This window comes from Mustela putorius, unplaced genomic scaffold (genome assembly GCF_011764305.1).
Source record: "Mustela putorius furo isolate JIRA1106 unplaced genomic scaffold, ASM1176430v1.1 tig00003859_pilon_pilon_pilon, whole genome shotgun sequence".
Classification (NCBI taxonomy): Eukaryota; Metazoa; Chordata; class Mammalia; order Carnivora; family Mustelidae; genus Mustela; species Mustela putorius.
The window spans coordinates 18,360,903-18,388,260 of record NW_025422011.1 but is presented as its reverse complement, the minus strand read 5'-3'; the positions used below and the strand labels follow the sequence as shown (position 1 = coordinate 18,388,260).

Sequence of the window (27,358 nt, the reverse complement as noted above, 5' to 3'; positions counted from 1 at the left end):
ATGGGTCTTACTGAAAATCATTTATGCTGTGATTTAACTGCAACTCTCTGGCCAAATCGCATTTCCATGTAACCATACCCTTTAAATTATTGCTTGAAGGAAGGAACACTTGAGGATTTGATCAAATTTATGGGAGATAAAAGGGGTAGAAATTACCTAGTAGTTAAACACTCATGAGCAACTCAAATTAAACCATTGAGACTGTCTCTCGGAAAGTATACCCCACCAAACACCATGACAGATATTTCAGTTGAGAACTGTGAAGCCCATCTTTTGTGATTCTAGAAACTACTTTTTTTCTTTAAGTTGTATATACACATTTTTTTACCCTTTATTCATTTCCTTGTATTTGCTTTCCTTTTCCTACCAACCATCTTTTCAACTCATTTTCTCAGTACTGACCAACATGCACCTTTTCTAGAAGCTTTAACACAGAGGCTAAGAATCCATAGGTAGTAGGGAAGCAAGTAGAATCTGTATTACTATGAAAGCACTTTGTCAGGTATTCTGAATATATACTGATACTTTGATATTTCTTTTAAGCAATGATAGTATTTTGCTGAATTATTATTTATAATTTTAATTCTGCTTTTACCTTCTTATATAAGTAAAGTATCATGTAATTAACAGTGAAACTTGGCCATATTTGCCATATTAGTCAGATTTTTTCATGCTGGTTCCAGAATGATAGTAGACGAGGCTTGAATGGCATTTTGTTTGTTGTCGATGCTGTTGTAATGACAGTCATTCCTGAGCCATGAGCAGTAGTTTATAAAAGCATGCAGAGCAGAGAGATAATTTTCTTTCCTTGTTTGTTCAGTTATAACTAATGATGAGTAAGACATGCCACTTTTTGTCCAGAATACTTTTCATATTTTAACAACTACGAATTTACAAACCTCTTAAATATTTTTTACTTTCTCAAAGAGTGCTGGAAAAAGAAGTCATATTGCTTCAAATATGCCAGGCTTCATGTGTAGCACATCTATTGCCATAACTTGTACAATGGTTATAACTAGAATCTCAGTCAGTCCTTGAGTCCAGATTTGGCCCACATCTTTTCCATTGACCTGTCTTAACATTCATCTGTCTAAGTTAACACCTAATACGGGGTCAATAAACACTCACTTAAATGAATAAATAAATTAATATAATAGATTTTAAAAGACCGTCAAAGAACTAATCTGAACTTCATCTAGTTTGACTCTAAACTGAAGGATGGCTTTTGCTAAATTATTTTTTTTATGATCTGTCAATGGGTACTTCCTCATGATCATTATGGATTCATGCACTCAAGAACAGAAGATGAGTAAGAATGAGATCCTAAATTTATTTTTCTTTGTTTTTTAGAAGAGAGAGAGAGAGAGTGTGTGTGTGTGTGTGTGTGTGTGTGTGTGTGTGTGTTTGCAGTGGGGGAAGGAGCAGAGGGAGAGAGAGAGAGAATCTTAAGCAGTCTCCATGCCCAGTATGAAGTCTAGCGTAGGGCTTGATCTCACAACCCAGAGATCCTGACATGAACAGAAATCAAGAGTTGAATGCTTAACCAAGTCAGGTGCCCTTAAATTAAAATTTCTAAGTTGACCAAAATAACCTTCTGCCCAGATACTCAGAAGGATCACATCCTTTACTTCTTAACTAGTACAACAATATCCATTTCCTCAATTACTATGTTTTTAGCATTTGCTCCTCCACTGATCACCTGCTCATATTATGAAATCAGTCTTTTGTGTTTCTTAAGCTGTATTTTATTTGACCACCATTTTTAAAATATAGCTTTTCCTCTAAACTTCATTGAGATAACATTTGTAAGTTTAAGGTATATAATGTGATCACTTGATATATGCAAGTATTTCATAATGATTACCACAACAAGGTCCATTAATATATACTTCACCTCACAGTTTGCTTGTTGTTCTTGTTGTTGGTTTTGGTGATGAGAACATTGAAGATGTACTTTCTTAGCAACTGTCAAGTATATAATACAGTATTGTTATCTATACTCACCATGCCATATATTGCATTCCTAGATCTCACCCATCTTATAACTGAAAGTTTATATCCTTTGATCAGCATCTCCCATTACGTCCAATCCCACTCCCGGCAACCACCAATCTACTCTGTTTCCACAAGTATGGCTTTTCTAGATTCCACATATAAGTAAGATCATGCAGCATTTGCTTTTCTTTGACTTATCTCACTTAGCATTGCAACCTCAAGTTTACTCCATTTTGTCACTAATGGTAAGATTTCTTTTTTTTTTTTTTAAGATTTTATTTATTTATTTGAGAGAGAGACACAGAGGGAGGGGGAAAAGCAGACTCTCTGCTGAAGCAGGGAGCCCGATGAGGGGCTCGATCCCAGGACTCTGGGATCATAATCTGAGCGGAAGGCAGCAGCTTAACTAACTGAGCCACCCAAGCGCCCCCAAGTTCCTTTTTTATGGCTGAAAATATCCCATTGTATATCACATTTTCTTTATCATTCATCTGTCAGAAGAGACTTAAATAATCCATGCCTTGAGTACTGTAAATAATGTTTCAGTGAACAAAGGGTGCAGATATCTTTTTGAGACAATGATTTTATTTCCTTTGGATGTATACCCAGAAATAAGAATGCTAGATCATATGGTAGGTTTTTTTATTATTTTGTTTTTGTTTTTGTTTTAATTCTTTAAAGACCTCCATAGTGTTTTTGACAGTGGCTTTACTAATTTACACTCCCATCACCATTGCATAAGTGTGCCCTTTTCTCCATGTCTTCAATTTCTTGTCTTTTTGATAATAGCTATTCTAACAGGTATGAGGTGATACTTTATTTTGGCTTTGATTTGCGTATCCCTGATAATTAGTGATGTTGAGGTCCTTTTCATGTACTTACTGGCCATTTGTATGTCATGTTTGGAAGATGAAAAAATTGTTCGCCCATTTTTAAAAATTGAATTACTATTATTATTACTATTATAGCTACTTCTACTACTGAATTATAGGAGTCCCTTTTATTTTTTGGATATTGAAATATCAGATAAATGATTTGAAAACATTTTATTCCATTCTTGCCTTTTCATTTTGTTGATTGTTTCTTCATTGTGCAGAAGATTTGTTGCTTAATTTACCTTTTAGTCTCCACAATCATCATCTTTGAATAAGCATGAGGACTATAGTCTTACAACCGTGACCCTGGAAATATCATTTAGGATTAATTTCCTTCCATATTAAAACATTCGTTGATGAGCTGCCCAGTAGAAAAAAGTTTCATTCTCTTACAGGCTTTAGCCCCACCCAGCTGATCTTTTGTATACAGAAATGTGAATGAGAACTTCCAATACCAAGTTACTAAAAGCATCTCTGCAGCCTTGCCTATGCCTTCACTTAGCCCATTTTACTTTTCACTGCAGCCTCTCTGAGATGGAGTTAGTGCTGCTGTCATTTTAAGGCAGCAAGATATCGTCAAGAAAAAACAACTCTAAAATCCATCCATCCTGTTGAAGTCAATTGCCTAGAAAAGGCATGAATACAGAAATTTAGAGAGTCAGCTCTGCATGTTTTATCTCTTTTGGATTTCCAAGTGAGAATAATCACCAGAAAGCCTGAAGTTACCACTGATTATAATACAGTGATTTTTTTTTTCTGTCTTCTATGATTTTTAAAACTTCAGTAGTGTGAACTTTGACTTACATAGCTCTTTAAGAATTTTGCAATGTCAACTGTGAAGTTTGAGCTGGATTATCTTTCTCCTGAAGGCTTCAGACATGAGCATGCTTCCAACCCAGAATTTACACTAACCTGTTTGACCGAACTCTCTGATGATTCTAGTCAACTGGAACTTCAGCATGCCAATTCTGTCCCCACTGGTAAGCTAAACTTTAGATTGATATTTTTGTGTATCTTACATCTGTATTTTCTTTAATGTCATATATGTTACAAACAAATCTTGATGTCACCTACTTTGTGGTGGTAAAACTGATGTCAATTTTAGTTTCATCAGTTGTTTTCCCTCAAAATATATAAATAAGTTTCTACAAAAAGAACAGAACATTGCCCCAGTAGAGTGAAATGCCAGAAAACAAATTTAAGGGACACAGAAAAATATTAATAGTGAAGTAGATTTTGTTTTTCTGAACTCAAGTCTATCAAGTCTTAGTTTTTTTTTTGGGATGATTGATAAAATCAGGGATTGTATCCATAAACTGCAGAAAAAGTCCTGCCGTCTTTCATTCATCTCTTCTATTTCAGTTTCCTTTTATATAATTATATGAAGGATAATATGTTTTCTTTACCTTCTCATTAAGAACAAAAAAAATATTCCTTTTTCTTATGTTATTTTATGACCTATTTAAATTCTATATGAGCTGACAATGCTGACAAACTTCAATGTGAAAATAGTATTTTTTGATATCTGTGGGTGGTACTTACTTATCCAGCATCCAACAATTTTTATTTTAGCACCGCAGTTTTGAGGAAACAATGCTATATACTAATAGTCTGCATACATTAAGAAATTCTGTGGGTTTGGATTATAGTGAACAGCTATGAGATGTCAATAATGAATTAGTTGTGCTTTGTAGAAAAAAAGTATAATAAATAAATATATTAAATAAATACTGTTCTAAAGGAAAATGCCGTTATGAGCTAGTTGTTTATCTTTCCTCATAAAAAAGACAGTACAATGAGAAAAGGAAAAGTTAAGCAAAGTCTTTATAGCTCTGGATGTTACATACAGGTCATTAATCTTTGTCCAATGAAAAAGAACTTGTAGAAATAACAAATTCTAGTTTGCAACCAGAGGAGTCTTCTAAGAAAACTTGGCATATTTATTTATTTTGAGATGAAAAGAAGTTTTGAAAAGAAGTTTTATGTGACTCCCAACCAATTGTTGAATTGTTGTCCGTACACTCTTGTTTTATATGACTTGTTTTATAATATGGGAAGTTCTATAATCAGGAGATATGACAACTTTTTAAAATTTTCTTTCACCCATACCATTATTTCTCTTTCTTAAATTGAAAGCCTTACTGGATATTGAACATACAGTTTCATAAATGGAAAAATCGAGAGTTTTTTTGTTGTTTGTTTATTTGTTGTTGTTGTTTTACAAATGAACAGTACAGTATAGTAGACTTAGACAGGAAAAAGACACATTACTTATTTTACATGTACCAGTTTAGTCATGGTTTAAATACCCATGTTCTTTTCACCATGTTTTTGTCTTCTAGTTGTCTCTGTTCCAGTTACCACATCTAGTCCAATAAATTCAACTGCTGTCTTTCTAAAACTGGCATTACACAGCTAGAGCTTAAGTTTGAACTCTTCTCCAGTGCCTGGAAGACACTTTCACCTCAATATCCTTGGTGGTGCCTCAAATTCAACACAAATAAACTAAACTCCCTAAAAATGCCTCCTCCTTCTTACATTCTTATTTTTGTCAATATCCCCTGAGTCACAGACATTCCTTAACACGTGTTGCAATATAAAGTACAAGGTTATTTCTATGCATATTAGTTTAATATAGGTCTTCTTTACTTCTTTGTCCATCACTATGAGCCAGTACTAAACAGGGTGCCTGGCAAAAAAGGTTCTTTATATCTTGACTCATTGACTGCCTGGCTGAGAGACTGAAATCTTGGCCCTCTTCATTTCCCTAGTTCATGCACCTGTGTAGTCTTCTATCTCATCTCAACTTCAGGTTTTCCAAAACAAGCTTCTTGTCTATTGATAGCCTCCTAAGCACAAGTCTGACTTATTCCCACCTTTGTTTACAGTCTCTGTTAAGTGTACATGACCTTGTTCTAAACCTGGTGCTCTAGGATCTAAATCTTTTTCTCCCCAGAACTTTGCCAGTTTCATGTAACCTACTTGTATCCTACAAGAATGATTTACACTTTTCAATTACTGTTTGCGTTATTTTTTTCAAAATAATTTCTAATAAATGTTTCTCCTCCTTCTACTTCTGAAGGTTTCACTGAGAAAAAAGATATATCATCTTCTTCTTAAATGCCTGTGGTTGACTCTTTATATAAAGGAATATTTCCTATGCCTAATTTCTACAAAAAGTTTGTCCTATATATGAAAGCATTCATATTCTGGATTTTGTTGTTACAAATACATATGTCCATGGCTTCTCTTCCATTAGATGATTTTTCTTGAAGGTAACTGCCTTTTCACAATTGTTTTTGCCTATAAATCATGAGCATGTCATAAATGTGATCGAGTGACTAAATTTTAAGTGTAGTTTATCTTTTAATTCATTTCCTTTCATAGGGAATACTTGTTCAAGTCAGGTTATACATGCATTTTACCTGCCAAAATACTATGTGGAAATTACACACAATTTTTTTTTTTGATGATACCATCATATAGGATATTACCAGTGGGGAATTTGTCCTTCATTTAAAAATTTTATGGTGCATTGGTCATCTTAAAATCTACATTGTATGCTAGATCTTTTCCTCTATATTCAAGAGAGTCAAGGTGTATTCACTTAAAATATAATAATTGAAAAAATAATATATATATTCATTGAATATTTATGACTGAGAGTTTTGCTTGGAGTGTCTATATGAAAATGAAAATGAGGTATTAGTAGAAACATCTTGGTTGTGTGACACTATGTTTTTAACATACATAAGCACATATCCCCAACATGGGAAAATAAAATACAATAGGAGAATGTTAGTCCATAGAGAGTTGAGCAGATATGTCTAAAAAGAAATGTGTTCCATTGTTAGCAAAAACAGTATTTATGACTTTTATTTACATAATAACTTGAAGATAATTCATACTTTCAGAATCTGACTAGTTCTCATAAGACCTCTATGAGTTAGAGTTCATTTATCTTGAACTTTATTAAATAAGAGAATTCAAAGGCCAGAAAAGGTAATGTAATCGGACCTACAAAACACATATACATATCTAATGTGTGCCTATGTCAGTGGGGAGTGTGGTGGCAAAGACAGAGATAAGTTGAGTTGCTCTTAATCTGCTTTCTGCCTCTAAACTTAGTGTTCTTTTTTTTTCTCAGCATTGCATGGAAATTATGATTAAAAACAGTCCCATGGGATAAAAATGCTTCTTTAGGTTTCAGAAGTGTATTTCATCAGTAATCAGTAATGAGATTATAAATATCATTCCCAGATTCCGGAATGTGCTTTAAATGACTCTTTTAAGATTATGAACATCTCACATTCAGGATCATCATTTTCACCATTGTGATATTAATGATAAGCACATATATATCATTTCCTATATATCAAGCAGTGCTGTGAATGTTCTATATATGTACACATGCAGAGATGTACATACATTTGTGTACATATGTTTTATATGTACACATATGTCAATATATATATATTTATCCCTGTCAAATAGGTAATAATAACTTCCATCACAACACAGTCTAACATATATTCAAGAATGTAGTGATTCAGCTTTTTAAAATTTGTTAATTTCATTTAATCTAGAATTTTGTATATTCTTTAGACCCTAAAATCCTTTTACATAGAACATTTCCTAACATCCTCCAAGACCTGCTTTGGAGATTTGGTGTTAAAGAAATGAATTACGCAATGCTAGTGAAGTAACTGGAGAACTCTAATAAAAAGTCAAGATAAGGTCCTGCTCAGTCACCAACAAGCAGTGTCACTTGGGGCAAAGTTTTAACATCCCTCCTGGGTGATTTTTCTAATCTCTAAAATGTCTAGAGTAGATTAGTTGATTTTAAAGGCCACCGACAGCTATAAAAAAAGCTTAATGAAAATAATTAGATGTAGAGCATTTCCAATGCACATCATTAAGCTAGATTAAGACCAGAATATAAAGAAGGGTAAAGACAAAGCCTCTGTTTACATATAATTTATAACAATAATAATGAAAGTCAGCTTATGCAAAGAATTTGATAATTTATGGAGTTCTTTTAAATTTGACTTGTACAATCCTTCTGTAGATCAAATCGTTTTATTACTCCCATTTTGGTAAATGAAGAAACTGCATATTAGTGATATTTTACAGTGAAATTTTAGTAAGTGATAAACCAACGTGGACACAGATTTTTTCCAATTCCAAGTGTTATTGCTACTACGCTAGTACAAGTGTGAATACCGGCCTTACTAGTTACCCTGCTGCTATGGCAATAGGGAAGATGACAAAAACAGCATTTACTGTTTTATTGACAATACCATATACTTGAATGGAATAGTCTCATTTTACTCTCCTAATGTTTTAAAGCATGAAGAAGTAAAATATTAATGTAATTGTCCATCGTATTTCAAATATAGAGCTATAGATCACTAATTTACATACCAATTTGCTATTTTCAATTCAGAATGATTGAATTGAAATCTTTTTAAGATATTTAGAATAACTTAATAACCTAAGTGAGACTATTTGGTGTATAGAAATGTTAATAAGCTGATTTTAAATACTATGTTAATTTTGAATGTGTCCACTGAGCCACCCCGGGGGCCCCCAAATACCATATTCTTAAGAAAGTGTTACACTATCCACTAGTAGTAGCCAGAGGAATCAATATAAACATTTATAAACATTACCTATCCCCATTAAACCACATGATCACAACACATACACACATTTAGTATGTAATTAGTATGTATGTAGTAATTCTCTGAGAATTTGACTATATTCGTCTTCCTGGATAGGTCTTGGAACCTAGAAATGACTGACCACTCTGCAGCCGTTACAGCTGTGCTAAGGTCAGCATAAAAAAAGAAAATCTTCATCATCCTGGGTGATTTGGGACTTTATGGAGTGGGCTTTGCACTGGTTATTTCTTTGTCTCAGGAAGTGAAGAACATGGTTTTTAAGGACATGCAAGGAGACCAAAAAAATAGATTCCGTTCTGTGACCTTGGAATGGAGGGTGAACATTCAGCTAGTTGCAGCCCAGAAGACCATCTCTGACCAAAAAGTAAAGGACCTGAGTGGCCTTTTTTGCTTAGTTAGAAGGAATTAGAGGTCCTAACTTCTTGAGATGCTTAGAATGATGACCCGTTGCCACATGTCTAGTGAGTTTATAATGCTGCCATCATCCGCTATTTATATCTATTAGTCGTCTACTCTGTTCCTAGCTCTCTGCCACTAAGAAATGTCAAGTATCTGGATGGTCCAGCGCCTGCTCTAACTCACTCTCTAAATCTAGTTATGAAAAAAAAAAACTGTGTATGTGATTGAAATAGGTAACTCTTTCTTCCTGTCAGTCTCATTCAGGGCAGGAATCAGCTGGAGAATAGTGCTTTAGCAGGGTGGTTTCCAAACCCTAAATATAGTCCATGGAGCATTTGCATAGAATCACCAGAATACTTGCGATTCCTGGGGATTCTAGGGTCCCATCCCAGATAATTTATATGTAAACTCTGTGGATACAATCAAGGAATCTAGATTTTAGAAATACCTCATTATGTTCATACACACTAAAGTTTGAAAATCCGTGCTTTGGTTAAGTGTCATTATAGGAGGACTAGCAAGAGCTTTCTACAGTGATCCTGATATTATGGCACTTGTTTCAGATAATTTCTCATCATTGTAATCTACAGCCAACTATAGCTTTTTTGTCAACAAGCTTTTATACTAAGGTTGTTAATCCATTGACATAATTGAAAGAGTGTTTTCCTTTTTCTTATATTTGCATATTACCCTCAGATAAATTCAGATCAAATGCTTCCAAAGAGCCCTCCCTCTCATTCTTTATATAAAACATCTAATTTTCCCTGTATTGGATGCCCAGAGTATCCATTTCTGTGGCATTGATATCAATGTTAAATGTTTATTTTTTGCATTTAATCTTGCATTTAAATGTTTTACTGTTAAATTTTGGATATAGCTTTCAGCTTTCAGTGCAGTTTTATCAAATAGAGCATAAACTCCCACAGGATAAGAGATATCTTGTACTTCCCTTCAGTCCCCTTAAGGAGAGACCACCAGAGAGCTCTATGAACTGAGGAGCTGAATTGCTTATTTCTAATATGACTTTACAAAGATGGGCCAATTGATAGAAGCCTTCACTTCCTTTGTGGAATTTTTAATATAACTCTGATCTCTTAATGGCTCTGCCTAGGGGCCTTCAACTCATCCTGTCTTAAGAAGAACAATCTAAGTTCATATAATATGCATACTTTGGCTGCTATGGTAAAATGAAAAGTTAATGCTAATGTGATGTAAAATGAAATAACCCCAACAACCATCATTTCTTTAAATGCCTGCTGAAGATATTCTACTAGGAATTGGGTACATCTATTATAATTCAAAATGATAAATTAAAAAATGGCCTTTCTGATAACATACAGGGTGTGCTAATGGAAGTATTGATAAGTGACCATTGCATACTATGTAATACCTTGTGGAGTTGACTAAACTAGATGGAGATAGAGATTAACACAAATACATAGATTTATCTCCTCAAAGGAAACATGTCTTCCTGATAGCAGATGAACGAATATTACTCTGTTTGTTTGTTTGTTTGTTTTAGAATAGGCCTCAGTACCTTAGTTTATACAGCACTTCGTACAGAAAATCAAGGATTGTGGTGAAATGTTTATGATGAGATTCTCAGGTTGGCATGGTGAAATACAGCCACAGTCTTTATTCATAAAGCTCTTTCTGGGAAGCAGTTTACGAAGGGCTCTCTGTAAAATAATGGGTGAGTTATCTTAGGGTATAAAATCAGATATGCTACTGATAATTTATAACCGGTTATAGAAAAGGTACTTAACTTGCAAGCATTATTCTCTTATAAAGTACAATAGATTCTAGAATCTAGAAATCACTATAACAGCTTGATAAGATTTTAAGCTAAGTTTTCAGGAGGAAAAAAAAAATCATAGAACGTGCTGATTATCAGCATGAAAAGAGAAATAGCGGCTGCTGACTCCAGAGTCATGTTGCTTCTGCTGAGACTGCAAAGCTTTCCCCTCTGCTCTAACCCCAGAGTACACCGAAAATCATTGAGTAAACAGGAAGAAGACACAGCAATACCCCTCTAGCCCAACCCTCTCCCGTGATTGGTTTCTTCCTGAGTCACAGCTGAACTTCTGCTCTGGAGTGGAAAAGCTTCACGAGAGAGGCACTGGCCAAGAATAGTCAGTGGGTGAACCCAGCCAGAGAAAGACACTCCAAACCTGTTTCCTTAGTTGCAAACAGGGGACTTGCAGAGTACATTCTCTGAACCTCTTTCAAAGATTCTCTGATTTAATTTTATAGGCATTTACTTAAAAAAAGGGTGGGGGGCCCTATCGGGAGGGTCCAGCAAATTCTGTAAGTCACCATAATTTCTGATTGCTTTACTGCTTAAAATAAATTTGCACACTGGGAAAACTCATCAATGCCTTCTGATACCCCAGCTTCCTATGGCTGTGTATGGTCTCATGCATCACTGTTGGGCTTTTTCAAAGCTCATTGTGCTACATAACATGGGGATACTTTTCATGTCCTCAAGAATGTTGGGAAAACCACTGCTTGGTCTCTTGAGTCAGCTGTGGTAGATCCTATTATTCAGAGTGGTGTTTTGCTTATTTTTAGATGACCAATGAACTTCTTACATTTCCCATGTTTGTATCGTATTTTCACATCCTTAACTTTCAGCTTTCATTTTGCTTGTCCTTTGCTTTTTCCTGCTGTATAATTTGAGTTCTCAAAAGCTAGATATACTCATTTGTGTTCTCTGAAAATTCTATATAGAAAATTCCTGCTCTAAGTTATGAGTAGAAAAATATATAAACTACAAATATAATCTTAGATTTAATGTTCCTACATTCTACTTTTTATAAGTTAATCCAGAAGACTGTGGCATTTATTTTTACAGTTTTTTGAGCTGCACATTTTAACTGAACACTGACTGATTGCTATAGAAGGAGTTGTCTACATAACAATATACCCTATAAAATAATCCAGTATCTTCATGTAAATTAAAATTGCTATTCTGTATAAACAACCACAGAGAGGTAATTGCTTAGACCCTAGTCAAGCTAGAATTCAGAGGTTGCTCTGTTACGATTTAGTTGTGTGATTTCTGTCAATCAGAAAATTCAGTGAATATCTGTATGTTTCTATTTCCTGATACATAGTAAGGGTATGCAAATCTCTACCTCACAGAGTAGTTAAGAATATTAAGTGAAACAACGATAAAACATTCAGCAAAATAATAGTAAATATCTAGGAAATGCTGTTATTCTAAGTATATATTATTGGATAGCTATATTACAATAGTATTCCAGAATGTGATGATTGACCATGTTCTGGTGATTACAGTCCATATGAGGCAAATCGCAGAATCTATGTAAGGCAAACTGAGCTGCTAAGATTCAAGTACAGTTGTCCACAGGAACACATGACTGTGCAGAGAATAAAAGTCACAAACTTCAGGAGCATTTGTTTTATTTGCTAAATTATCCCATTAATGCTTAATATTAAAATAAAGGTGGGTTTGGTAGGATGTAGAATAACTACCTAAATTAATTTTTGTAATCAAATACCAGACTGCAAAGAAAACTGTTCTCCTAGAGATGTGTGTGAGCACTCACTTTTCTCTAACAGGAGAGACATTTCTAGGGGAAAATTTGTGAGGCACTGGAAAGAAAACAGGTGTTGGTTGCATGAGAACCCTGGTGTCAGTTGGCTGCTTGGTCAGTGATGTCTCATAATGCCGGAGGGTGCTCAGTGCATTTGGTGAGGCCAGGAGTCTGTCCTGGATCCAGTGAGGCTCTGCTAGTTTTAGCACTGACATCCTGAATCAGTGTTCTCTTCTCAGGGTGTCATTGGTTTTCGAAAGCAACTGGGAATTTTACTTTACTTCATTGAGAGTTGGGAATGGTAAACTTTTTTGTGTGTGCTGGAAATTAAACTTCTGTATTTTGTTCCCACTCCAGATAAAAGTAGGCAGAGGTAAAGTCTTCCCTGTGTTCATCTTTAAAAGATTATCTAGCCTTTAGAGGTGAGATGCCTTATCTGAACATTGAATAGTGCCCTGAGCAAGGAGGCGGAGATATTAGAGACAATCATGTATTATCTAGATTAACTTGACTAACCTCATAGATGGGAAGAGATAGATTCACAGGCTTCTCTTATATGAGAATGTGAGAGTGAGGTCAAAAAAGCATGATGAGTAGCTTGCCTAATATTACACAGATGATTTGATATAGAGGTCAGTCTGTAATTTTCTCCATCCTGTATTGTCAGGCCCTCATGTGTCTTCTAACTCCCCTGGGTCATCATGATAAAGGATGACTGGACTTTGCCATATAGAACACCTTTTGCTATGACTCACACATAGATTTTAGAGCTTGCGAAGGTTACTTAATATTTCTCTGCCTATTCTTAGTGGGATACCCGCTTCATAGAATTGAGCATGGGATTGAGAAAATATTTGAAAAAAATACCTTCTGGAGGGACAGGGTTTAGAATGTATATTTAATGGATATGAGATGTCTCCTCTTTTCCTGCTTCTAGCATTCTGCCTACTCTATTACTCGCTTGTGTCTTCTCAACTCAAAAATTGTTGGTCCGTTCATATGAGTTTCTGTGACGACTGAGGTAATAAATCTAAAGTCAAAGTGTTCTACAAATACACACATCACTGTGACTTTTCTAATTAATTCTTGCAGCCACATGATTTTTAAATCAAACTTTCTTGAAAGTGATTTATGATTAATTTTTAAAAAAAATAAAGATCTGGGGCTATTGGTCTAAATGTCTCTTGTAATGTAAGAACTCTGATCTCATCATTCATCAGCTTATTTTTCATTACCACTGAAGAAATTATCATTCCCCTCTATCTGTCCTGCTGATATTTTCTTCAGAATCCTTATCTGATGCCAGAGTAGTTAAGTACAATTCAGTGTCTCATAGTTCTTCTTTGCCACTGAATATTTGGCTCTCATCAGTCAGATTTCAGAATTTAGGCTCCATTTCCAAGGCCACCGTGGAGAAAAGTCTCAAAACAAAAGCATGTAAAGAAGTGAGTTCTGTAGTAGATCCAAGAGCATGGATTTTAGAAGTCACCCGATACATATAAATGCTATGTATTTTGTAATTTCTGGCAAAAACACAATAATCACAGAGAGTTTGGTCATTTTTTGTGTTGTTTTGCCTTGGAAGCCTAATGAAACTTTTCTCAGGAATTTGTCTTATAACCTTATCATAGTTACCCTTTAAATGATTAATTGTTAAAAAATAAAGTTCCATTAGCTCCAACATATGCAGATACTTTAAAATTTGAGTTAAAAGGGGCATTTTATGACAGACAAATGGTGAGGAGAATAAGTGGAATTAATGGGAGTTCAAATGTATACATTGTTTATTACCTATGGGTCAACAATATAACATAAGACCTGCTAAAATGTAAGACATTGTACAGGTTAGGAATTAGGGGCAACTGGGTGTCTCAGTCAGTTAAGTGTCTAACTCTTGATTTTGGCCTAGGTCATGATCTTAGGGTCTTGAGATAAACCCCACATCAGGCTCTGGGCTCAGCAGTTAGTCTGCTTGAAACTCTCTCTCCCTTTCCTCTTCCCCACATTCTTTCTATCACTCTCTCTGTCTCTCAAATAAATAAATCTTCAGGAAAAAAAAAAAAAAGTTAGGAATTACTTAAAAGGAGACTAAAACATGGAGTCTGCTCCTAGTGTTAGAGAGGACATTCATTCATTACATTAATATTTACTGAGTAACCATATATACAATGTACCTATACACATACATACAAAATAGTTTTGTAATATATATACAACCTATTTTGGTACACACCATCAATGTATTTACCGTGTGAGCACAGCTGATATCAACTCTGTTCTCCCTAATATCCCAGCACTCAGTGGCATCCCTCGTCCCATTCTCATCTGTGAGTGCCCCGTAGTAAGTAAGGTCATTCTTTCAGTCTTAGGTTTGTGTTCTCATCTCATCCTGAATGTCGTCAGTGTTAGAATCTTTAGTGATAGATGCTTGCAAAGAAGGAATAGGCAGCCATGGACAAAAGGAGAGTCTGCATGGAGAATTTTGCAATATATTCTCTATGTAAATATGTCCATGTCAAGTTTATTTTTAGTCTTTAGTTTTCTGAAAGTTAAGCTAGGAAAGAGTCTTCTCCATGGCTATAAGCCATGTTTCAATGTTTCTGTCAGAATATCTGTTGATTTGTGTTAGTCTTCCCCTACTGTTTCTTTCTATTGTACATCCTCATGGGTCTTGGTCACCATTTTAATCCTCACCCATACGAGACTCCTCATCCCCCACAAATATCATTATGTTCTGCATCCTCTGTCCCCATGTCATCTCACTCAACCCACCTGGTAGAGCATCTGTGCCTTTTGTGTAACTCCAGCCTTTGTAATACAGAATACCCTCATCAAATTATGGGAACCATCACAAGTGACTGGTTAATGAGCAGTGTTCTTCTAGTGAAAGTGGCAGGTATCAGAGAACAATAAGGGATTTAGGATGGTTCTGGAAAGTCAAAATAGAATTTTAATATTGTACCTCAGTCACATGATGAATTAATTAAATCTTGCTAAGCTCTAACACAGGATATTATACTGTTTCTTAGTGTAAGAGTTTTCTGCCATGCAGTAAACTTTGGAATTTAAGTCTTATAGCTCACAGAAGTTGCTTGTAAATTGGAGCTGATCACTCAGGGGAAAAAAGAGGCAACTATTCATTGTAGCACATGCCAAAGGAAAAATCAATGATAAAGGATATATGTTTTGAACTTCCAGAAGAAATAGATTAATGTAGCTCAACGAGAATAGAAAAGGAAAGAAATTTTAAGCAGGGACAGACTGAAAGAAAGGAGGAAGGCATTCCTAGAAAATGAATTGACATAGATTGACCACAGTATACGGTGTCATAAAGTATTTATTTGTGTGTCTGTGCATTCATGTGTTTCTTTATTTTTTGCCACAATTACTTCCATACTTCTAGTATGAATACTATGGATTTTTCTTAGAGAATCAACCCCGTTTCTACTCTTTATAGTAGGTCATATCGTTTGTGCCCCTACTTTAAGATGTGCCTTAGGCTAGCCTTCCTTCCAATTATTTAGGTTATTGGACTAATGAATTCCTTATGGGATAGTGTTCATTTGATTTGATTCTTGTATCTATTACAGTAGGCATAGTTCTCATTTCTAGTTTTTGGTAAGGGAGTGACAAGAAAAGTCCTGCGTGGCGAGAGTGAAAGATGTATGTTGCACGATAGGGGAAGGTAAATTAAGTATAGGTAGAATAGTAGGCCTCAATGCTAAATGAATAGCATTGACCAGTACAGTTGGTAGACACCTTGCTAATTCTAGGAGACCCGTTTTAGCTTTCCCTACTTTTTAAAGTCAAGGCCTTGGTAACATTAGTCTGGGGCTACAGCCAAACCATCATTCTTAAGGAAGTCTGGAAACTGTGGCCTTAACCTCTGCTCTCAAGGTTCCTGGCTCTATACTCTTTTGCAGTTAAAATAGATAAAAACTAAGCCTCATATAGAAGTTTAATGTGTCCCCAAGGCAACATTGAGATTTTCTCTTCCTCCCATTAAGAGAAATTTTTATTTAATTTGTAGGAGGAGGAGGAAGTGGCTAATCTTAGGCTGTTTACAGAAACTCCTCCAGGGGTCTCAGAGTGGCCTAGCCTGTCTGGTTTGTTCTATTTCAGGGTGGAATCCATGTGGGTCCTTCATGTTCCTGTTTTTCATTTCATGCAGGGATCAGACCTAGGCGTAAATTTGTACGTGCATAACCACTGAGAGATGTCATGTTTAACCATCTGGTTAGAAAGTGGGCTAAAGATTCTTCTTCTCTGAGAAGCTGTGGCTACAGAAATGATTGATTTTTTTTTAATGATTTTATTTATTTATTTAACAGACAGAGATCACAGGCAGGCAAAGAGGCAAGTAGAAAGAGAGAGGGAAGCAGGCTTCCTGCTGAGCAGAGAGCTTGGTGCGGGACTTGATCCCAGGACCCTGAGATCATGACTTGAGCCAAAGGCAGAGGCTTAGCCCACTGAGCACCCAGGTGCCTCAGAAGTTGTTGATATTAATGACTTCCTGCGTTTCTATATATTCAGATTACCATAGGAGTTAAAAGTCAATATGGATTTTATCTTCCTTAGATGAAGAAATGGATTTTTTTTTTTTTCGGTAAATGGTTTTAGGACAAAATATATTAGGCCTGTCTTGGCAGTTATGGTGTATAACAGTTGCAGTAGAACCCATTTCCCCCTTGTTTATGGGAACTGTTAACAGTTTCTTCTAAGAAACCTTACTTTGTCACATTCTAATCATGATGTTAATGGATAAAACTCTCTCTGAGTGCTTGACTTATGACCATAGAGTATCCTACGGATTTAGAAGGGAAAATAAGCCTGTCCAATCATAGTGGAATTTAAGACCTTAGTTAGAAATACTCAGCTTGGGGAAAGGGTATGAGGCTGGTACTGAGCCTTGGGCAAATATAAGGCGAGAACCTGGTGTTATCAGCAACTATCTGTGGAGACTAATGATAGAGAAAACCCAGAGGAAGCAGAGCCACAAGAATGGCATTACTATAAAGTTAGAGTATGAATCAGGTTCTAACTGAAGCTAATCTGAACCTGGAGCTCAGTCAAATTAAGTCCATTATGTTTTCCTAAGCCAGTTTATATCAGGATTTATTTAGCTATTTTAGTCTGGTGCTACAGGAAATATTTTCTCCCTCTGCCTCTTCCCTTTGAAACCTCTTTCTTTTTCCTTAAAATTTCTCTCAAGTATACTTCAAGTATTTCTTCCTCTTTGGAGCTTTTTTTTTTTTGACACAGCTTGGGAGTTTGTTATTCTGTTACAATCTTTATCATGAAAAACAGTGATATATTTGCTTATCTGTATCTTTCATGGTGAAAATTACTATAATTCATTTCACATTTATTCTATGTTACATTTTATTAAGCTTTGGGATATGGGGCTGAACAAGACAAACATTGTGTGTGCACTGTGTAAGGGCTTTTCTTATATACAACAGACGCTTGCAAAATACTGAATTAGTATGCAGTTCAAAACATTCATTTCTGAATCTTTTTTGACTAACATCACTCCACGAAGATCTTAAATCTTCTGAATATCCACCATTGCCTTTATTTCTTAACATTTTGAGAGCTGATGCTTCAGTTTCAAAAGACATATATCTCAGATCTTCAAAGAGTTCCCAAATCAAAACTGCAGAAATATTTACCAAAGCAGATAAAATTCCCTGTGAATCATAATGTCCTTAAAAGTTAAATTTATAACACCATGTAGACACAGTCCATGCTTGCCATCTTTTTAATTTTCACTATCATTTTCTTGTTTATGTTGTTAAAAAAAATTACAGTGACTAGAGAACTAATTTAAATGGTTTAAAAAATACTTTTTCTTATTTCCATACACAGCAGACTATAGATTGTGTTCAAGTGATAGATCAACACTGAATTTGACAATTAACTCTTAAGAGCATCTAAAGCTATTCTGCCCAGGCCAAGAACCAAGAAGGTATTATATATATTGGCTTTATTTTTTAATGTAACCTACTATCTTCAGTTGGACTTTTATCCTGCCTTATGCCAGGGTCTGTTTTTTCAAAAGAAATGTTTGCGTATATGACTTTTCAAGAGTTGTCATTTACTTAAATGGTGAATGAAGAAAAGATGAGGAGAGAAAAATATCATGCGTTCGTGCTGGCTTTGATCTAAACCTAAATGACTCATACTATTCAATTTTGCAAGTTAATAAATCACAAGTGGAATTATATTGTGTATTTTCAATGTGGTCAAGATTATAAATTCCATGAATTTCAAGTTCATAAATACCATTATGGTGGAAGAGTAATATACCCATTCAGTGAAATTCTTAAGTTACTTGAAGGGATAAAGATTTGTATATTCAAACTATGTAAATAAAATATATCAATAAATATTTATAGTATATTTTTTAGTAAAATACTTAGTAAATAATTTGGTGAAAAATAAGTAAAATATTACTTTTTATTCTGTGTTTCTCACATATAGAAGTTTTATTTTTATTACTGTCCCTCAGAGCCTTGCAGGTCTCAACGTATAGCTTATCAAATGAAAGCTTGACCACTCATAAAACCCATGGGAGTTGTACTGGTAATTTTAGGCAAAACAGTCTCATTTATGCTCATAATCTGTTGCTACCATTGCATTCATTTATGAAAGAGCCATTTAAAAGTTTGGGCTGTAGCTGATGTTGGAACGGAATGAAACAAAATGATCCCCTAGAGATTGTGTTCAAGATACTAGCTAGCTTCCTTAGCTTTAACCTACCTACTCATATAATTGGTTGGATCTAAGATAAGACAATCAGCAATTAAAATTTCATAGAAGTATCTTATCCAAAACTTATAACTGTCCTCAAATAATCTCCTAAATTCTACTTATTTTCAGAATGCCATTTTTTTAATATTAAAAAGTACTCTTTAGAATCTTATATATGGATCTTAACCAATGCTACATTCACTATTTACTGGAAGACAGCCACTTAATTTGCCTGTTAAAATGCAACACGATTAGTGTTATAGTAAACTTATGAATACTGTGTTGGAGAAACAGTTACGGGAGTGATGAATTCTGACAGAAGTAGGAAGAAAGCTACAGAGAAAGTAGCTTAATGGAGGAGACACTTGTACAAACTCCTCATGAGTACAATTTTTCCATAAACTTGAAGTTTAAGGAGAAGAGGTAGTATAGGTAAAGGAACATCATGGGCAACCACAGAAAGACATGAGAAAGCAACTTAACAGTTGAGAGAGTAAAATCAGTCTTTAAAGCCATCCCCCAAACCATGAGAAATACTAAATAATAATTCCTCTGAATTTTTAGAATATTTTATATATTTGGTAGAAAAGTTATTTTTTGTTTTGTTTTGTTTATGAGCTCCTTAAGACAACTCCCTTCATCAAACTCTGTGTTCTTAAATGCAGGGGCCAGTTTTAATTTATCCAGCAAAACATACAGCCCTTGGCAGCCATTCAGCATAGTTGTCAACTGAATAGTGATGTAGCTGGAGTGTGGGTTGTGTGAGACATAGATTGGAAGATAAGGAGGTTAAGTTGGGCCAATTTGCAATGGGATTTGAATGTCAAAACAAGCAGTTTAGCCTTTATTCTTTCAGGGAAGATAAGCCACCAAATGTGTTTGAGCAGGTTAGTGGTGATCAGAGCTGTGCTGTTGACATTGCCAAAAAAAAAAAAAAAGAGAGAGAGAGAGAGAAGATTTTTTCTCTAGTCTCAGAATGAAGGCTCATTTTCTTGCTCCAATTTTTTAGTATATGTGCTGCCGAAGCGAGTACCGATTGTCTTGATAAAAATATTTTAACTTGGTCACACACAACTCTTAGCTTTTTTTGTTTCAGTTTTTTTTGTTTTGTTTTGTTTTGTTTTAAATAATTAGGAGGTTCCTGAGAGAATAGACACTGATTTATGAATAAGAGGTCATTATCTGAACAAAGGGTATTTTGGTGTATGGTTAGCATCAACTGGAACAGATACTCCCAGAGGAAGGCTCCTTATTCTAGAAACTTCCTTTGAAACCTGAAGAATTTAGTGGGTTGACTACCACGTAGTTTTGAATATGCTATTTTTAAGTATAAGAGCCAATCATTCCCATAGGCATTAAATTGTACAGTCATATTTCCAAGTAAAACAGCAGTTACATTAAAGCTACCAGTCTATGTGGAAGAAGCATTGCCTAAGACCCATACTGAAGTTGAAGCTTTGTATTTGTCCTCTGCTAGTAATTTTTACTCCTTCACATGTTAAAGGAAAACCCAGAAACCTTTTAAGAAAAATGGAGTTGCACCATTTTATATAGAAAGGGCAAAAAAAGCAAGAGATGTTGATAACCAGTAACAGTATATTATATTTTCCAAACTACAATTCAAATTTATGGTTTAGTTTTCTATTGACTGTATCATAGAAACTTAATTTTAAGCTATTTCTGATTGAGATGAAAAAATTACCAAACATAATTTGTACATTGAAAATTTGATTTAATTAGTAATTTGCGACTATTTAAATATATGTTTATATGGTTATAATACTCTTTTAATTTCTAAATTACTGATTTGAACTTTTAGTTTGTATTACTTGAATCTTCCACAGATGGAGACAAATGTCAGCTTTCCCTGATTTCCTCACATGATACAAGATTCAATCCATTCTAAATGAAAATAGTACATTATAAATACTACATAGTTAGAATTCTTCTTAAAAAAATAAAAAATATGGTATGTGTTAATAAGCTTGGCCTGTGTTTCTGAGTAAACTTTTATCTTTATTTCCATTTTCCCTGTTTCTATAAACATAACATCAACACTGTTTCCTTACTGGGTAGTGTCAGAAGAATTTAGCTTATGTTTTAACATCAACAAACATCCCCAAGGAAGAGACAAGGTGGTATATAAAGAATATTAGCATAATTATTATTTGACAAATGAAAATGATTTTCTGCTCCTGGTACAAAGTTCTTTCATAGACTGAAAAGGTAAATGTGTACAAAGACAAATTAATCAAAATATTCTCAATCAAAATGGTCTAGTTCAAGGTTAGTAAGTTATTTATTCTCATTTATAGTATAGTTGTACTGAGATTTTGACATGCTAGGGCATAATGTTCATTGAAACATTATTGGGTATTGAGCAGATGAATGAACATACAGGAAAGGAGCATTTTAGTGTGATGCTGTACTTTTGCTTTACTCATTTAAAAACTGTTATCTCACTTAATTAGACTTAATTTCTAAAATAAAGCCAAATTAATCTGAAATATAGTACCTAGAGAAGTCATCTTACAAGTATTAAGTGTTTTAAGAAATTAAAGCTTGGGGCATCTGGGTGGCTCAGTCATTTAGGTATCTGCCTTTAGCTCAGGCCATGATCTCAGGGTCCTGGGATTGAGCCCCTCATCTGGCTCTCTTCTAAGCAGGGTGTCTGTTTCTCCCCTGCCCTTGCTTGTTCACTCTCTCTCTCTTTTTCTTTCTCCAATTAACAAATAAAACCTTTTAAAAAAGAAAAAAAAATAAAGCTTATTTTAAAAAATATAAATCACTTGCCATAAATCAGATTTTTAAATGCATAGATAATATTCTAAGGTATTAGGTTGTTTGTTTTTTTCTCCTATAATCTCTTGACATTGGAAAGAAAAAGCTCAGCAATGCTTCTCCTGTATCTGTAGGCTGATTGCTTCATTAAGTGTTAAGGTGAGGATTTAAATCCACATACCTCTCTTTACCAAGCATCTTGCGTGAACCAGTGCCTTCGACTTCTCTGTTCCTTCAAAGATTCTTCATCTTTAATAATAATAACAACAATAATAATTCATTAAGACTTTACTCAGTGCCAGCCACTGTTCTGCATGTTTTTTCTAATTTACTTTATTTAGTCCTCATAATGGCTCAGGGAGGAAGTTACTGTGATAACAGAGAAAAACAACTGAGGCACAGAGATGTTAGACAGGTTGCCCAAGACCACATAATTTGTATGTGGTATAGCGGGTCGGGATAGAGACAGTTAATTTGGTGGTAATACCTAGACTAGATTACAACAAGCTCTGTCAAATGTGGGACTAGTAGAAGTGACCTTAGGGCACTTTATTTTTATTAATCTATTCCGCAATAGGTTGACATTGAAGTCTCTATGAACCATTAATATCAAAAGGTCTTCAAATGGATGCATGGTTAAAGATATATAATACCAAGCCTATTACACTTTATTTGCTGAGCATTGAGGATTGAAGCTCCCCACAGAGAGCCACAACTCCATAGATCATTTAGTTGTAGAGAATTTAGTGATTTGTGAAATATTAAAATGTCAAAACTAAAAATATTTCCATAAGTTATAAAAGTATTATTAACCTTCCTTGATGGGGAAAAAGTGGTCTAAGATATTCAAAGCACCTTTTTAAAGACTATTTTGATTAACATTTTAAAAGTTATGTATAAATATTTATTGAGCTTTGTGCATGCACACACACACACACATATACATACATACATATTAAAAAAAAAAAAGCAGTTAGCATGTTTTTGCCTTGGATCTGAATGAGGCAGCAGCCTTGGGTAGAGCTGTCTTGAGATAACATAGTCAAAACAAGAAGGGCATCAAGGCCCATCTTTTGTCTTGTATTTTCAGTTTTCTGATTCATTGTTTGTTTCATTTTATAGCCTCTAAAGAATAAATGAGGGGAGTGCCTAGCTGGCTAAATTGGTAGAGCATGTGGCCCTTGATCCTGGGTTGTGAGTTTGAGCACCATGTTAGGTGTAGACATGACTTAAAAATAAAATCTTGGAAAAAAAAAAAGGAAAGAATATGTGAGATCTTGAAGTTGTATTCTAATCCTTTGCTTCAATGTAATGGGAATAATTTTGCTCTCACAAGTTCGGTATGATCATTAAGTGACCTGATATGCAAATGCTGGGTAAACTGTAAAAACAATAACTACATAATAAATCATGAACTGATTTGGTTGATAGGAGTAATTATATTAATAATAATAGCAGAAATTTAATGAGAGTCAACACCAGATGCACTTTACTTTGTACAAAGACTTTTGGTGTTGCTTTATCACAACTGGAGAGCAAATTCTATTTTAGTACACCAATGGATTCTTCTCATATTTCATAGAGGAATTATTATATTCTTGACAAGGTCATGAGCTGACTTTAAAGTTCAAGTGTGATATGTCCATGATTCAGAGGACAGAAAAACCATGTTTACAGTGGGTCTTAGGATGAGTGAATTGGGCTAAAAATATTCTTTCGAAGTCTAAGGCAAAAAGCTTTATCAACTAGACTAGCCAGTTAAGGAGTTTCCCATACCAAGCGCACCTAAAATCCAACTGACCTTTCTCATTAGTGGTTTTCAAACATTTCTGTATTTGTCCAGAAAGAGAACCAATCTCCAGGTGCTGAGATGTCCCTTAAATGAATGTTTGGTGTTCATACCTCCCAGCCACTGAGCTCTCAATGATAGTAACATGCTATTCTAATAGGATCTTACTTTGGGGCCACCTTCCTAGGAATAGTTTTCTCTGTTGGAGCAGGGAAAGCAGAAATACAGCACTGCTGACCAAACCAATGCACATGCAATCAGGAATTATCTAGAAACAAACACTAAAAGGAGCATGTATGACAGAAGCAAAATGTAAGTGGTATACACAAAGGTTAAGCATCTACTCTTTTCTGTTGAGGTTGGGAAGAAAGCAATTCTGCATTTTCTGAAGAGATCATTGATTTCTGGAAAGTATTAAGCTTTTAGATTCCAGTTACAACTTGAGCTCTCTTTTCCAACACCTAATGTATGAAGAATCATACAAAATTCAAGATTATAACAATCTCTGTAAGACTGTGTATCATAGTTAAAGCAATACCTTTTTGTGGAGGTAGATTTATTTTCTATGGCATTCTGCAACTGAGAATTGAGGACCCTGTTTGTTAAGCAACCATCTACCTCCTCTCTCATTTGATATGGGCTGATCAAGTGCTACAAACGTTGTAGTGTGAATAATATTAACTTATTCTATGTGAATATGATGACAACTAATAATTAAATAAATTTAATAAATGAATTCATAAACCATTGCCTCAGCCAATAAATTATAGCTTCCTCCTTGACTAGAAAGAGTGAATTTATTGGTGTTGGTTTTTTATATTCCTAATTGTTAAATATAAATCTCCCTGTGGCCAAATTGGTGGTCTTCTAGTCTTCTAGTCTTCTATCGTTCCTCCTTGACAGTTTCTCTCTTGGGAAAAAAATATGTATCTGCTACATACTCATGTGGTATAATATAAACTACAATAAAATTTTATCTGAATTCAAATTAAATCTCTCAAATATATGTAGTTGCACAAACTTCCCCAATTCAATATTTGATGTCATTTCTCCTAGACTCATATCTATCTCCATCCAACCATTTCCTAATAAATACTTCTAAGGTTATCAGAAATATACAATAAGCATTTTTATATTAATCAACATTAATTTAGTGGTTATTATATCATATATACAATTCCACTTTCTCTTATGCAGCCAAGTTTTTAAATTTTTTTTTTATTTTTTGATAGAGCACATCATGTGAGCAGAGGGGTGGGGCAGAGGGAGAGGGAGAGAGAATCCCAATTAGGCTCCACACCCAAGGCAGAGCCTGACACAGGACTGGATCTCACAGCTCTGACATCAGGACCTGAGCTAAAATCAAGAGTCAGATGCTTAAGCAACATCACCCAGATGCCCCTATGCTATCAAGTTTTTTTTTTTTTTTTTAAGATTTTATCCATTCATCCGACAGACAGAGATCACAAGTAGGCAGAGAGGCAGAGAGAGAGGGGAAAGCAGACTTCCCGCTGAGCAGAGAGCTCGATGTGGGGTTTGACCCCAGTACCCTGAGATCACGACCCGAGCCAAAGGCAGAGGCTCAACCTGCTGAGCCACCCAGGCGCCCCTGCAACCAAGTTTTTAAGCTATAATGATTTAACCAAATTTTCTATAGTTTCAATCAGGAATACTGTTTATAAAAATACTGTCATTTGAGCAAAATTTTGCACTTTTATTCAACATGTTTCTTACTTCCTCAAATTTTGGACATAATTTGTAAGTTCAGCTTAGCTCTGTGGTTTGAAGAAATATGGGGGAAAATGTGAGAAGAGTTGGATTTTGAATAAAAGTTAATCTTAATAAAAATGAGAAAAGTGGAGACAGGCAAATGAGGCAGTGGGGAAATGTATCAGCAAATGTGTACCTTTTCTAGACCTAATCAAGACTATTTTCATTTAATAAGAAGTTTTCCTATAAGATAGGAAGTGGATCCTTGCAGTATCTCAAATCCTAGATTGCTGATTCAGGTTAGATAACTTTATAGAGCTATGCTGCTGAATCTCCTTTATGCCTGTCCAATTAGAACATATTACTCACTTGGTGGTAACTCTCCTTTCCTAGATGAGTATGTGGTCATTGAGAACGTTGCTTACAAATCTGCAGGAATTGTAAGGAAAAAGACTAATTCTGAGATTGCAAGAGCTAAAGACAGTATCAGCCTGGAAGTTTCAGGTGTGTGGAACACACATTTAAGATTGTGGAACACTGTTTTAAGAGTACTCTTTTAATAATACAGCTAATCTCAAGGTGAATTTTAGAAAAATTAAAGTTTTCTGCCTTTTTATAAACTAAACTAAATGGTATAATTTGATTGATGTACAAGTTAATAAAGAGGTGAAAATGTTTGTATACCTGAAATGTGTAAAAAAAAAAAAGGTCTATTTCAAAGAATCAGTCCTTATTCATTTAAATTTGCATCTATCTTTCCCTTCAAAGTATGTTACATTTCAATATTTCTTGATTTGATTTCTGTTTGGACTACTGCAAGTTTAATTAGATTTTTTGAATCCAGATTACAATTTAGTTTATTCATATATGGCTTTTAAAAGGAAACTAATTTTAGGTATTCATTCTGAAAATTTTTAATTTCCAAAGCTTTTTATAATAAAGGGGTTTTGAAAGAGTAATTTTCATGTATATGACCTTCAGTGCTATACCAGCACACTAATTTCCAAACAAATATTTGTCCCGTAAAATAAAAATTTCTATATACCAAAATATACTAAAATAAAGTTATCTATTGAGGCAGTCTCCTAAATTGGAAAAATAAAGCCAAGTTACAAACACCACTTATGTCTTAACCATATAAATATGTCTGTGTATTTATGAATATAACTAACAAAACTGCATTTTTTTCTGTTTTATATCTGGGGTTAAGGTTTTCAGTGACAGTTGTTGTAAGATAGGCTGACACGTTTCAGCCATAATGAATTTACAACTGTCACAGTCCATTATCTGCTTCCCAATGGAGAACTGTTCATTCAAGAGTTAGGCTTGGATTTTGGCAAAAGTATTCCATATTATAACAATAATCTCGACATAGATTTTATCACTATTAACTGACAGCATTTGGATACATGCAGCTCAATCCAGAGCCATAATCTCAGAAGTAGTTTGATTCTTTTTTATATTCCATTTTCTACTCAATGTCTTCTTGTCCTTCCCTGTCTCAATGTAACATTTTAAAATAAAGTGTCCAGAATAGATTTAGATTATACATCCCATGCTCATGGATTAAAAGAACAAATATTATTAAAATGTTTATACTACCCAAAGCAATCTACACATTTAATGCAATGTCTATCAAAATACCACCAGCATTTTTCACAGAGCTAGAACAATCCTAAAATGTGTATGGACCACAAATAGCCAAAATAATCTTGAAAAAGAAAAGCAAAGCTGGAGGCATCACAATTCTGGGCTTTAAATTCTCTTACAAAGCTGTAGTCATCAAGACAGTACAGTACTGGCACAAAAACA

At 34.6% G+C, this 27,358-nt stretch overlaps 1 protein-coding gene across 1 annotated transcript in view; it reads left to right on the top strand.

Moving 5' to 3' along the window:
* The first annotated feature begins 3,306 nt into the window (after positions 1 to 3,306).
* Positions 3,307 to 27,358, top strand: part of ANO3 (anoctamin 3) — a 412,327-nt gene continuing 388,275 nt past the window's right edge. The window contains exon 1 of the mRNA XM_004755876.3: positions 3,307 to 3,850. Coding sequence (XP_004755933.1) covers positions 3,697 to 3,850 — 154 coding nt within the window. The 5' untranslated portion in view covers positions 3,307 to 3,696. The remainder of the gene's footprint in view (positions 3,851 to 27,358) is intronic.